Here is a 15,112-nt window from a genome sequence, read left to right as displayed (position 1 = left end):
GAGCAGATGTTTGTGAGCACTAGGTGGAAAAAATCTGCTCATTCAAAGAAGAACAAAGGGGAGATAGTAGTCAAAACCATGTTTGATGAGTATTTTGCCAAAAAAGACATGGAAGCGATCCTCAAGACAATTTACAAAACAGATTTTTATAATATTTGTGTACTCTATTGTTTTGTCATTCAAAACCAGACTTTTATTTGATATGTTATTTTCTTTTAGGTGTCCAAGCCTTTGGTGAGGGCTCTACAGTTGGTAGATGGGAGAAAAACCCCATGGATTTTCTATGAGAACATCAACAATGCCAAGGAGGCAAAACAACAATTTGATAGGTCAAACAAAAGAAAATATAAATCCGTTTGGCACATTATTGATAGGAGATGGAACAAACAACTTCACCAACACGTTCATGTGGCTGCCTAATACTTGAAACCAAAGTTTTTCTTCTCTAAAGGGCTTGAGCCGAACAAGGAGGCTATAAATGGCCTCAAAACATACATAAAGAGGATGACCCCTACAAAGACCGTATAGACATTATTTTAGACAAAATGCAAGTTTACACGGTTACAGAAGAGAGGTTTTCTTTACCATTACACATTTGAAGAAGAAGAATTTTGTAGCTAGGTATAATAAATATTGTTATCTAAGCCTTTAACAAGTTCAATTTTAGTTTATCTTTCAGTCTCTAAAGTTATAATTTTATTCTAATAGAATTATTGACGAGAGATTATGGTGCAACAACACCTAATCTTTAAAAGCTCACCACCTACAATTTTTTCCCAATCCTATAGTGCTTTTGGGTGTCTACACAATTGTAGCAAATTTCAAGTCATTCACAAGAAAAAGCACAACCAATTGACTCGAATGCACCTTGATAACCATGTTTATGTGTAATAAATCTTCATCTATGTACCCAAAAAGTGGAGGGATTGGCAATCACGAAGCCATACCTCAAAGACATAAATCCATATTTAGATTGGATGGCTAATGATGTAGATGATCATAAATATCCCCTCTTTTCCAAGGAAGATTTAGTTGAAATAGATAGAGAAAAATATGAGGAGGTACAAGGTGGGGATGAGGTACTAGTTGGGGCTTCATTAAATGTGGCTACCCATGATATGCTTGAGGAAGATATTCTTTCTCAAGCAAAATCAATACCATCTACATAGAGTGCATCCACACAAACAATTCAAAGTTTTAGTCATAAACAAAATTTGTAAAAAATTAATACATGCATTTGTAATCTTTAATCACACAACACCATGATGTGTTCTACTATGGATTTCTCATTTTTTATCACATAACACCATAATGTGTATTGAAATTCTTGTTGGTCTATGAATGAATGAAAAACTACTTATTAATTCTCTAAAATCAGTTTTATGCATGATTAGTAATATTACTTTGTGAATATATGTGTCCCTTCAATACTAAAAAATTCTTCAAGTTTTTGTCAAGTCTCCCAGTCCAAGTCAAATTTGGGCCCTACCAAGTCACAAGTTTTAATACATGGTTATGTTGATCAAATCAAGTAATACCAACTTAATTGATAAGTGGCATAACATAATGCGTACTTGTGCTGTTATATTTTTGCCTTAAGCTAAACAACATGACATGGTTGGTTTTTATTATTGTTGCATGCTTGAAGACTTGTCTTTAGTTTACTTTGCTATATATGAACCGTCCCAAAAAACACCCCGTACATATTGTAAATAGCAAGTACATATTGCTCAAATTAGGTCGGTTTTTCTGATATGGAGATTCCTTTTCTAATTTGAAGAACAATTCTACCACACACTATTTATTTTTATGTCACACTAAAAGATGTGAATTAATATGCTAACAACATCTAGGAGGTGAAATATCAGTGTGAGAGATATCAAGTATATGGAGTGTTATATTTGGTTGATATCTTGTATTAATTGATTCAGACAATGCTTGCATCATTATTGAGTTTCTAGAACCTTTCAAAAAGATCATCAAAATAAAGTTCTAAGCAATAGTTGTAACTAATCACCAAAAACGCTTCTTCCTATCTACATGTAGTGTATGAAAGGCTATGATGTTTAAAACCAAATAAAGTTCATACCTGGCAGTTGTTCATTCATGTGAGCAATAACAATGGTTGGTTTTTCATGTGATGTGAACAATACAATTTTATTGGTCAAGCCAACCAATTGAGCAAATCAACATCGAGGCCTTTGGGATTAGCAATTACTAGCCTTTGGGATTTTACCTAATATTGATATTGGACAGATGCCACGGAAATGAGATGGGATAAAGATAGCACCATTGCAAGAATTTAATTTGTTCAACAAGAGCAACATTGATGCATGCCAATGCACGAATTATTCTAGCAGGTTAAGTAAGTAGGAGGACCAGGGCTTATTAATGAACTTAGTTTAACTAGGTCTAAGGCAATGGGTTGGTTTAACTAGCTATGGAACTATTTTTTTTTTGGTTGGATGGAACATACATCGTGCAACGTTGACCATACAAATCTGATTTCTAGAAAAAAAATTAGCACAAAATTAAGGCAAGAACTTCAGACAAAGATTGATGGTCCGGATAGCAATACATTAGCAAGTGGCATGCAATTCACTTGCAGACGTCAGCTCACGAGTCTTTCACAGGTTACTCGGTCTGCAAATTTACTCACAAGCTTGGTGAGAAATTGCTGAGATTTCAAACTATGACGTGATGTGTATGGTAAGTTTTATATTAGATTGTGATCTCAAATTGGGAATATTGTATAGAATAGGTTCTTCACTGAAGATTGTTTAGTATTATATGATGTTGCCCTATCTTAAGGGTAAATATTCGAATTCTTTAATATATTTGGTAATAGAACATTATGGCACACGAACATGTAACGTTGTCTGATCTCTATCATATTTATGCATATTGTTAATATTCTTTCGAATATTTGTGTTATTGGTTGTGTGAATTTTATTACCTGGTGATCAAGGAAGCGATCATACCTGATAGAGCTCCGCATTTGAATTGGAAAGCAACTATTGAAATTCACTATTCTGTGAATAGATATGTCCGTAAGAGGGGTTTGTGCAGAAAGTATTTTGACTACGACTTATGTTCTGTGGGAATGCATCCACAGCCCTTAGCCCCGATCCCCTCATTACCTTCCCCCTACTATTTTACTAATCAGATACCGTTCCTTTGATTTTTAGGTCTTCGGTATTTGCACATTTCCCGTTCCTCCAAAGGGGAAGCAGTGGAACACAGACTCGAGACTCTGTCGGGAATTTTCATCGTCCCAATTTTAGACCTAGTAAAGATTTCCTTTGTAAGCTCAACCCAGAAAACCTTTTCCATGTTGCCATAACATACATTTAGTCACCTGAGAGCTTGAAGATTAAAGATATCTACTCTGGATCTGATTTAAAAAAGAAAAGCTAAGCACATCGAATTTATTTTACCTTGTCTAATGAAACAAACTCAAGTGGTAAAAGAATCAAATTTAAATTTATTATACCATGAGATAAATTTATAAAAATACATATAACCTAATTAAATTGAGTTCAAAACCACACCTGGGAGGAATGAGGAAGGAAGACGTGAGAAAAACCAGTGTAGACTTCAGTTTTAGCTCGTTTGGCCTCCACGAGCGAGGGAGGAGGGGTGAGAGTGACAGAGTGTGAATCGTTGGCATGTAGGCAAACGTGTTGCTCCTCTTCTCTGGGCAGCATCTTTGTCTTTAGCTTCTGACGAGAAGCCTTCGGAATGCCAATTACTGATCTCCTCACTGCATTGAACTTAGCCGGCCGAATGCGGAGAAAAATCTGTAAATTTTTTAACCCCGGATTTGTGTTGGTCGAAGGATGACTATGAATATTGTTCTCCGATGGATTTTCTTCTATGGCAGCCAAGACCTCAATTATATCCGAGGCTTCTTCAGCTTCTCTCTTTCGAGGGAGCTGGGAGGCCTCTTCTTCAGCCAGCTCAGTGGAATGGGAGACATTTGCACCATTTTCCTCTGTGGGATTCGAAACTGTTTTGGCCGTGAATAAAAAGGGAGGAGATTCCAACAAAGATGGCAGAGAATGTTGTTCTGAGGAATGTAACTTCTTGGAAGACTGGGGACGATTCTTCAGTGCAGAGGCTGAGACTGAGGCTGCAGCTGCTAATTTGGCTCTCCGAGGAGGGTTTCGTCTTGCACTGGAAGGAGGGGTTCGCAGCTCCATTGTCTCCCTGCTCAGTTTCTGCTCAACTTCTTTTTGTAATTATGTTTGGCGGGAGTTCAATCTTATTCCAATTTCCTTTCGCCTACAACTTCAAATAGTACCCAGGGGAGAGGGCCCAATAGTGATGGAGGTGCTGGGTGGTATAGTTAGAGAGTTTTGGGACCTTTAATTAATTTTATAAAAAAAAATATCTCTTGAAAAATGTGTAGTATATATTTATAAATTAATTAATGATAAATTAAAATGGATGGGGTAAAAATTTATTATAATAGAAATGTTTGATACTATAAAATGTATGATAAATAGAATATTTTTTAAATACATGTTAAATTTCATTTTTTTTAAATTGTCAATATTGCAATCTAATATAATATGTATATATACTTTATATATAAAAGTATTGGAAGTGTAAATATAAAGTAATTTATAATATATATTAATTAATGATAAATTAAAATGCATAGGGTAAAAATTTGTTATAATAGAAATGAATGATTTTATAAAATGTATGATAAATAGAATATTTTTTAAATATATGTTAAATTTCATTTTTTTTTAAATTGTCAATATTGCAAGATATAATATGTATATATATTTTATGTATAAAAGTATTGGAAGTGTAAATATAGAGTAGTTTATATATTTTATGTATAAAAATATTGGAAGTGTAAACATAAAGTAGTTTTATATTCATTATGGCATATACATGTGTAGTTTTATAAAATAAGATTTTAAAATTATAATCTTTTTATGTCAAATATAAATAGGTAGTATTGCAATAAAAGTATGTGTTGTTCTTATAGAGGTAAGTAAAGAATGTGTTATGTGATTCATAGATGAGATGAGATGACATAACATTGTAGGTCAATAATAGTTTGAGATCAAAAGGCCTTTGTAAGTTTAATCTATTCCATTATTATTGGGAGGCGATTATAAATGGATCTTCAATCCAAATTCAATTTATATGGGTGAAATTGAATGTAACTTTCAAATGGATAAAATAAATTGATTCTTCAATAAATAAATAAAATCAAGAATCTTATATTTTGATATTTTTTTAGATACACATATAATTAAAGATATCTATACTAAATATGAGACGATAAAATAAATGAGAAATAGCGAAATGGCGAGGCATGCGAAAGGCAGAAATAGCCTCTCTCTTTTCGACCAGCCCTTTCCTCTGCGAAATGTTTATCAAGGTTATGGAAACCGCTTTGCGGTTCTGGCGAATGATGTTAGGGCAAATAAATTCAGCTGAGCTAAATCTCGGATCAGCAAGCAAGAAGCCTTTTTTGCTAAAACAAAATACCCACTAGTTGTATCAGCTAGGGCTTCCCTTCCTTCACTCCAAGATAGGGATCAAAATTGGCAATCGGTAAGGCGTCGTAATAAGAAGGCAGAAAAGCAAGTGAATTGCTTAAAGCGACATCCCAACCCTGGGTGGAAGGAAGGTTCTGTAAAACCTAGTCGAACAAACAGTCCAACGGCTTCAGATATCAAAATGTTTGGTGGCAATTCTGCCAAAGATAGCCCCAATGGGATAACCATTGACATTGATTCCCATACATTGGATAGGTATCGAATGCATTGCAACAAAAGAATGTTTTTTGCACGATGGAAAGGTTGGGGGATCCCATCTAAACAAATTGTCAACTGGGTGGCGTCTTCCTTCAATAACCAGGTAAAAATTGATATCCTCCCTAATCAATTCTTAGCTATTGAATGTGGTAATCAAAATTTTAAAAACTCAGTATTAAATAGGGGTGTGCCCGAGTTTAAGGGCTTAGGTTTTGATTGTTGGGAGTGGCAAACCCTCTTTCATCCGTCACTGTTAAATTCATGTATGGTCAATAGAGCCATATCTCTCGATAGAATTCCAATCGAATTAAGAAATAATGACTTCTTGAGAATTTTAGGGAATAAAACAGGCAAATTTGTTGAAGTTAAAAAATCTGCTTTAAGCTTCTTTAACAATGTTATGATTGTCAACATGAATGTAAACACTAAAAACATCGATTCAGTAACACTAAAGCATGGAAATCAGAGTTTACCTCTTGAATTACCCTTCTACAATGACCCTTTTGAAATGGATAGACCAAGGAAAAATGCTTACCCCAAATTAATTACTGAACCAAGAGTAGCTCCAATTAAATTTGTGAACGGAGGAGGATTCACCATCACAGGTTTTAATAAACTCAGCACTAATCCTCCCTCTATGGCTCCTTGTGGTTGGAAAGCCCCAATTAAGCTTCCATGTTCTCAGCCTCAACCTCCTATACCGCCTGTCCCTCCCAAGGGGGACCCTAATAGAAGGGCTGATAATTTATAAGAAGGGGAAATTTGTGAAGGGCTTCCTCAGAATGAACAATCCGGCATGGTTATGTCACCAGTAGGCTCTCTTATCTTACAAGACAGAGAGTACTCCTCAAATACTTCCCCTTCGAGGGATCTTACCACCCTATCACTTCCAAAAGATGAGGGCATCCCTACCCAAGATCTAGATAGGATTTCACAACAATCCCATCAAATCTCCCCAGTCTCAAATATGATAACCCCTCTTGAGGAAAAGGCAAGTCCCTCTTCCCCGAAGACTGACCTTGTCACAACTCAAGCTTCTGGGGATGATCAAGTAGCAAAGGAAGTTGATATCATCGCCAACTTTATAGGGGAAGAAGTAGTAAAGGACCTTATGGATCAATTGATTGAAGAAATCTGTGATAATGAAGAACTGGAAAGACAAAGAGATCTCCTCATTAACAACCTGGTTAATATTACTAGAGTTAACATAGACACAGAGGAATTCTTCATAGCATTAGAGAGTGAAGAAAATCAACATCCTAACACTTTAGGCATTCTCTGCTCTAGCAAAAGTAAAGATTCCTCAGATTGCGCTAAACTCGGTAAAAGAAGGGGTAGGAGATCCTTAGCCGAATTAAGACTGAAGGATGGAGAAGCTAAGGGTCAATCCAAAATATCAACTCTTTTTAATGTAGGGGAGGGGAAGTACCTCCCCACTGAGCCATGAAAATCATAACATGGAATGTTAGGGGATTGAATGCCCCTAACAAACAACGCATCTTAAAGCGTTGTATCTCTGTATCTAAACCTGACTTAATTTTAATTCAAGAAACAAAAATGAATGTATCCAAGATTTCTATCTTTGGGCAAACACTGGGGGTTAGACAACTTAATCACTCCCCAGCCTCTGGTGCCTCAGGGGGCCTAGCTATCATTTGGGATCCTAGATCTCTTTCGTTCACACCTCTAGAGATCCAGCAAAACTAGATAGGAGGAGAAGTTGTAATCCACAAAAATAACCTCAGATTTAAATTGATTAATGTCTATGGCCCCATCCAGAACAATGATAAGGTGAAAGTATGGAAGGACATTGAGATCTTTCTTAAAAACTTCTCGAACGACCTCAGCATCATTGGAGGAGATTTTAATGCCATTACTAAAACCTCAAATAAAAGAGGGGGAAGCAGCAGGCTCCCCCCTTCAGCTATAGATTTCAATCTCTGGATCAATAGGAATTCCTTGCTGGAAATTAAGACAACAGATAATGCCTTCACCTAGAACAATAGAAGATCTGGATTTTGTAACATAGCAGAAAAGCTTGATAGGTTTTTTATCCATGGTGGGCTCTCAGGACTGGATTACTCCTTAAAGGCAGAGCCTCTTCCTTTATCAGGATCGGACCACTTTCCTCTTCAATTAAACTTATTATCAGATTTTACCCCAAAAAAATGCCCCTTCAAATTCGAAAATATGTGGTTTAGAGATGAAAATTTTCTAAGCTTACTTGAAGAATGGTGGAGTAGCTCCACTTTCTCAGGATCAAAGATGTTTATTGTTGCAAGCAAGCTTAAACTTATTAAACGGAAGCTCTTAGAGTGGAATAGGACCAAATTTGGTAACATCTTTGACAAAAAATCATCAATAGAGAACGATCTTAACATGGTCAATATTGAGGTCATGAAAAGAGGGATGGATGAGAGCCTTTTCCTTAAGGAGAAGGCCCTTCTCTTGGATTATGGAAAGATATTAGCCTATGAGGAAATCTTCTGGAAACAAAAATCTAGAGAGACCTGGCCGAGGGAAGGAGATCGTAATACCAAGTTCTTCCACAATAGTACTAAGCAAAGGAGAGGAGTCAACCGAATTTCTCAAATTAGGAACTCCCAGGGTTCCATCCTGACTGAACCAGATATGGTTGCGTCTGAAGCAGCTAACTTCTATGAGAATATCCTAAACAATCTTGAAGGCTCTGACCTTAAGGGCCAACTCGACTTCATCAAGAATATTCTGAAACTCATAACCAGTGACCATAACCAAACCCTTCTAAAGAAATTTTCGGTGGAGGAGGTCAAATCTGCCCTCTTCAAAATGAACCCGGACAAAGCTCCGGGTCCAGATGGCTTCCCAACCAGCTTTTTTCAAAAATGTTGGGATTTTATGGGAACAGAAATCACGGAGGCCTTGGAAGGGGTAAGAAACTCGGGAAAGATTCTTAAAGAAGTCAATAACACCTTTCTCGCCCTCGTTCCAAAAAAGGAAAACCCGAAGAGTTTCAATGACTTCAGACCAATTGCTTTATGTAACACCTTGTACAAACTGTTAACTAAAACCTTAGCAGCTAGACTCCAAAATCTCCTTCCAGTTATTATTAGTGAAGAACAAACCGGTTTTGTCACGGAAAGATCAATCTATGATGGAGTGATCATTGCCCAAGAAGCTTTGCATTCAGTTCAGCTTAACAAATCACCAAGCATGTTAATCAAATTGGACATCAATAAAGCTTAAGACAAAGTTGATTGGCGTTTCCTCTGCAAATGCCTAGAGGCCTTTGGTTTCTCAAAAACTTGGATCAACCTTATCTTTGAATGCATATCCTCCCCAAGATTCTCTGTTCTAGTTAATGGCTCCCCAGTAGGCTTCTTTAGTAGTTCGAGAGGGCTTAGGCAGGGGGACCCTATATCCCCCTTCCTCTTTATCGTTATGGTTGAGGCCCTAGGAAGAACTATTACGATGGCTAAGAAGATTGGGAAGATTCAAGGCATTCCCATCACTAAAAACCTTCCCCCCTTTACCCACCAACAATTTGTGGATGACACAATGCTCTTCGAACAAGGTGACTTAAGGGAGACCCACGCTTTTAAAAACATCCTCGATTCTTACATGAGAGCCTCAAGTCAAGAGGTTAACTTAGCTAAATCTGCTATCTTTATGTTCAACATTGAACCCCTTCTTGAAAAAGAGTAATGCTTTGGAAATTAGTATAGGATCCCTTCCTTGCAAATATTTAGGCATCCCCCTTGACAAAGGTAGGAGTCCCTCTAATTTGTGGAACAACTTAGTGGATAAGATCAAATCGAGAATTAACTCATGGAAAGGGAAATGGCTTTCCTCTACGGGCAGAGCCACTTTGGTTAAATCAGTTTTATCAGCTATGCCTATTTTCCAGCTTTCCCTTCAACGACTCTCTTCCTCCAAACTTACTGAAATTAATAGGCATCTAAGAACTTTCTTCTGGCAGGGAACTGATAACAACCACAAAATCTCTCTTATTTCCTGGGACAAGATATGCTCACCCAAGGAGGATGGGGGTTTAGGTATCAAAAATCCTCGAGTCCAAGGTAGAGCATTGGGGGCAAAGCTGGTTTGAGGTTATTCAGATTCCCACATCTTAAATGGGCTAGATTGCTTAACCTCAAGTACCTTAATGGAGATGACCCATCCCAAATTTTCAGGGAATCCAATCCCCCCAAAGGCTCCCACCTTTGGAATTTTATGCTGGAATGTAGAAAGATCATTGCGAACAAGCTTACTTGGAACCTAGGTTTAGGGGACAAGGCCCTCTTCTGGTCAGATTCATGGGGAGGATACGAAGCCATAGAAAACATCCATGACTTCGGGACTACCCGAGCCCTTCTCGAAGCTAATAGAGGTCCCCTACTAAATAGATACCTTTCCCCTCCAAAGGAAGGGGCTGGCTGGCAATGGATTAAAAGGGATGATGAAGTCATTCCGATAGGAGACAAGCTCAAACTCTTGTCCATTCTCAACTCTATAAATTTTGTCCTAAGTCATGTTAAGGACAAGCTGGTATGGGTAGGCTCCTTAAGTGGAGAATACAATGCCAGGGATGGATACTCCCACATATCCAATTCAGTTCTAAGACCCAAGGTAGAACTTCCTCTAAATTTGTGCTGGGATAGGAATTGTTTACCTAAGGCAGGCATCTTCTCTTGGCTCGCAATCCAAAACAAACTCCTCACTGCGGAGAAATTCAGGCGTATGGGCTATGAGGGTCCTAGTAGATGTCCTCTCTGCGAAGCCAGGGAAGAGGACACCAATCATATCCTCCTTAACTGTTCCTATGCTCATCAGTGTTGGACTTGGTTTACCAGTATACTTGAGTGGTCTGTAACCTTCCCCAATACCATCTTAGGAATGTTGAAAGCTTGGCCTCTTCTTAAGAAGGGTTGTCTCTTTGAAGGACTATGGAAAGCTCTCCCATCATCCATAATCTGGGAACTTTGGAAAGAAAGAAGCAAGCGCATCTTTAAGAATGAAAAATTAGAAGTCCACAGAGTCATTAAAAAAATAGAGTCAGTTGTCACAGAGCTGGTTAATAATAGACTTGCATCGGGGTCACTTAAAAATGCCTCCATGTCTCACTGGGATGAAAAGATCGTTAAACGATGGAAAGGCTTGTCTATCCTTCCCTTTGTAGGTGAAGACCCTTCGACCTGCCTTCAATCTAGAGCCTTATGCAGGTGGCATCCCCCTAGTAAAGGGTGGTTGAAGTTAAACTTTGATGGGGCATCCCGGGGCAACCCAGGGCAAGTAGGGATAGGATGTGTTGTGCATAATTGGGAAGGTAGGGAAGTGGCATCCCTCGCCGCCCCAGCTGGCATTACCACAAACAACTGGGCAGAACTGTTAGCCTTGGTGGAAGGTTTGCTTATATGCAGAAAACTTGATGCAAGGTGTTTAGAAATTGAGGGTGATTCGGCTATAATTATCAATGCTCTTAGGAAAGGCAGTACTCCCAACTGGAAACTTAATACCTTGTTATCCAAGGAATTGGATCTATGTAGGGGGTTTGGGAGGGTCACATTTAATCACATTTATAGGGAGGGCAATAAAAGAGCAGATAAGCTCGCTAACTTAGGGGCTGATGGCATCAAACTCCTGTCCCTGCCCTCCTAAGTTAATTTTAGTCCCTTCTATCTTCTTCCCCCCCTATCTTTTAGTATAGAGGATGGTATTTCCTTGTTCTACAATCCATCTTCAAAACCTAATCCTAGATCCGAGAGGTTCAGATTATCATCCTTATTATAGATATCTTAGTATCCTCAGGAAGGTCTTACCCCTGCAGTTAGACACAGGATGAGATCAAGGGTAACCCGAGCTTCACCAAATATAAAACTGAAGGACTATGAATAAAATAAGTATATATCCAGAGGTCTGATTATGTTTGCAGGTGGCTATTCTTCATTCATCAATACAAATAGATAGATGGCTGGCTGGATGCATACAGGCATATATGTATGTATATATAACCATGCACTCATATATTTTCCAAATATGATATATATACTCACTTTCACCCTCAAACCCGAGGGATAGTTATACCGATAATCTCAAATCCTCGTATATATATAAATACATCTCATGTAGAAGTTTTATATATATAATTTTATCTATTAAGCTCTATAGATACTCAACCATTTATCTCGCACTTTTTTCTGCCTAAAATAGTTGCCGGACCCATTCAAGCCTACCTTCAGAGTCTCCAGAGCCATCTTTCAAATTCATATTCATAAAATTCATTTCTTTAGAATCCCTTCTTTAATTTTTATTTTTTTTCAGTAGGATCTAAACTCATTTAACTTAGATATCTTACACTTGGTCATACCGTAGAAAGGCCTCGAGCCCGGGTTAGTCCTCCTTTAGAACCTTCAGAGTCATGGTTTAAATATTTACTTTCTAAAATAATCTCCGAAGATTCCCCCTTTATATCTGTCAGTTAGGCACGAAATTTAGAGAATTTTGGTAAAACTTTATATGCGATGTAATAGGCTTAAGAATTAGTGGGAGACTTACCCATACATTAAATAAGTTTAGAATTATAAACATGTGCTCATATCCAAGCAAAGTATATGAAACATGGATATAGAGCTAACCCTATTAATGTATACTTAGCCTCTCGCTAAATCCTAAGCCTTTCTTGATATCCTAAGCTTTATTATGTGATCCCTATAGAAGGCCGACTCTAATAGCCGAATGAATCATTAAGGACAACCTTTACGTCAGCCACTCTCTCGATCAAAGTCAGAGTGACGGCTAACAACGAAGGATGAGTTAGGTCGTTGCAGTGATGGGACATTTGAGTTAACTCAGGCTCGGTGGCGGTAAGGTAATATTAATTACCTCTCGTCTTGAAATTCTCACTCCCTGCTTGTTATTTACTATTTAGTCACTGCTCATTATTAAGTTGGCAGAGTGCGAGTCCTTCCTTGATAGCTGAGAATCCTTCCGCAGAGCAACAATGGATACTACGATCAGACTTATGGGATTGAGGTGGCAGATGGCCTTTGTGGGTGAAATCAAAGATGAAAGATTGAGAGGTATCTTGGTTCAACAGAACCCTTTGATTTCTGGAGCAGTTATGAAATTCCTAGGGAAGGATTTCATAATGAATGAGGATCGAACCTGAGCTAACTCAGATATCGCCACTATGTTCCTAGCCTTAGCAATGTATTTCGAAAGAGACAGAGAGGTGGTGGAAAATTTATGCAAGAAGGTCTTCATTAAGGACGTTCTTGGTGAATTGGAATGGGTTTTGGTGAACATAGACGACGATCTCACAGCTCCAAAGCCCCGGGACTATGATGTCCTTTTCAGGAACAACAAACTGGTTCCTCATTTTCCTATTGTAGTTATTGAAGACCATAGGGCCTTCGAAGCTCTACACTCTGTAAGGAACAGGAACTTCCAATTCCTCTCCTGGATCCTCATGGTAAAGAAACCCCCGTGGGAGAAGTGGCTGCAGAATTATCTGGATGCTGAAAATATTATGGTCATCCCTAATCACATGCCCATTCCTCGATCCCCTGAAACCCCCGCTGCAAAGAATCCAGGGAGCTCGGAGCCCCGCTCCTCTCAAAAGCCAAGAAGGAAAAGTTAATGGCCATTGTAGGGCGCTTCGTTATAGGCAAAGGTCTGGGTATTAGACAATCTTCAGTTTTTGAGTAATTAAGGAATATTGGAACATTAAGCTTAATGTCCTTTTTAAATTATGATCGTAGTATAGGATATATCCTTAACTTGTTAAGTTTCGAACTGGTTTTTTGAAGTAATTTTGACTACGAAGACATTAACTTATTTTGCTAGAAGTATACAGGGAAAGCATTCACACTAAGGTAGTATATGGATTATGTATCTTGAAGATGTCTACGTGCCTAAAAATTTATCTTAAGCTTCTAGTCCAAAAATGGAAGTAATTCAGTAGTATACATACAGTCAGTAATTTATACTCATAGATATATATATATATATATATAGATATATATATATATATAGATATATATATATATATATAGATATATATATAGATATATATATATATACACATATACATATATATATATATAGATATATATGTAGATATATATATGTATATACACATATACATATATATATATATACATAGATATATATGTAGATATATATATATGTATATACATATACATATACATATGTATATATATATATATATATATATGTATGTATCTATATATATGTATATACATATATATATGTATATACATATATATATGTATATATATATATATATATATATATATATGTAGATATATATGTATATACATATATATATATATGTATATATATATGTATATACATATATATATATATGTATATACATATATATCTACATATATATCTACATATATATATATATATATATATACATATATATATGTATATACATATATATATGTATATATATGTATATACATATATATATACATATATATATATATATATATATATACATATATATATCTATGTATATATATATATATATATATATATATATATAAACCTGAAAATAGCAATCTTGGTTAGCTTTCTATATCACTGGTTTTTCAAGATATATGGTAGCCACTTTTTAGCGTTATTCTTACCTCTGAAATGCATGGTTAGTGGTTTTCTAAAGATACTAACCATTTAATAGGTATCTTTGTGCTATGCATATGAAGCAAATGTTTATTTAATCCAGTCTTTAGCCTTAGTTCCATAAGAAATTTAGATTCAAGGGTTTTTTCAGTACTTAAAGGTTACGGTGTCTTTCATTTCTGATTCCTGCAGATTTCCTGAGTCTCTCAAGCTTCAGGGTTAAATTTAATGGTGCGGCCATAATGATTTTTGTATGAATATTCCTTTATTGATAAAATCCATCATCTCTTACCCAGGATACAAAATTACTTTTAGATTCCTTCAGACTCTCTCTTTCAACATTTATTCAGCCACTCCAGCATTTGCATCAATTTTTATATACTCATGCTTCCTTGTATATATATGTATATATCATACATATTCATATTTCTCGGTGTCTTCAAGCACCTTGGGGCGGCCCTGTGTATAGTCTCTTCGTCTGGTCATGCCCAAAGACAAATTTCAACCCTTGAAGTATACCCCAGCCCAACCTCTCACTTCAATCCCTTTGACCCTCAACATCATTAAGGTATTTTCTCGATAGTAGACTAGGGATAAAGTTACAGCAGATCTTCTGGATTGTTTTGGGTCAAAACAGAGGTTATTTAGACTCAACTACTGTCTTTAGTGCTGAGCTACATCTTTAAGCAGTTTGAACC

The 15,112-nt window shown here is 36.7% G+C and overlaps 1 protein-coding gene across 2 annotated transcripts in view; it reads right to left on the bottom strand.

Moving 5' to 3' along the window:
- LOC131073405 (kinesin-like protein KIN-6) overlaps positions 1-4,297 on the bottom strand; it is a 211,335-nt gene extending 207,038 nt beyond the window's left edge. For both annotated transcript variants that reach the window (XM_059211091.1, XM_058009856.2), the window contains exon 1: positions 3,552-4,297. In XM_059211091.1, coding sequence (XP_059067074.1) covers positions 3,552-4,202 — 651 coding nt within the window. In that variant the 5' untranslated portion in view covers positions 4,203-4,297. The remainder of the gene's footprint in view (positions 1-3,551) is intronic.
- Positions 4,298-15,112: the final 10,815 nt, after the last annotated feature.

Source organism: Cryptomeria japonica, chromosome 9, assembly GCF_030272615.1.
Source record: "Cryptomeria japonica chromosome 9, Sugi_1.0, whole genome shotgun sequence".
Classification (NCBI taxonomy): Eukaryota; Viridiplantae; Streptophyta; class Pinopsida; order Cupressales; family Cupressaceae; genus Cryptomeria; species Cryptomeria japonica.
The sequence above is the reverse complement of the archived record's forward strand: the minus strand, read 5'-3'. Positions and strand labels throughout refer to the sequence as shown.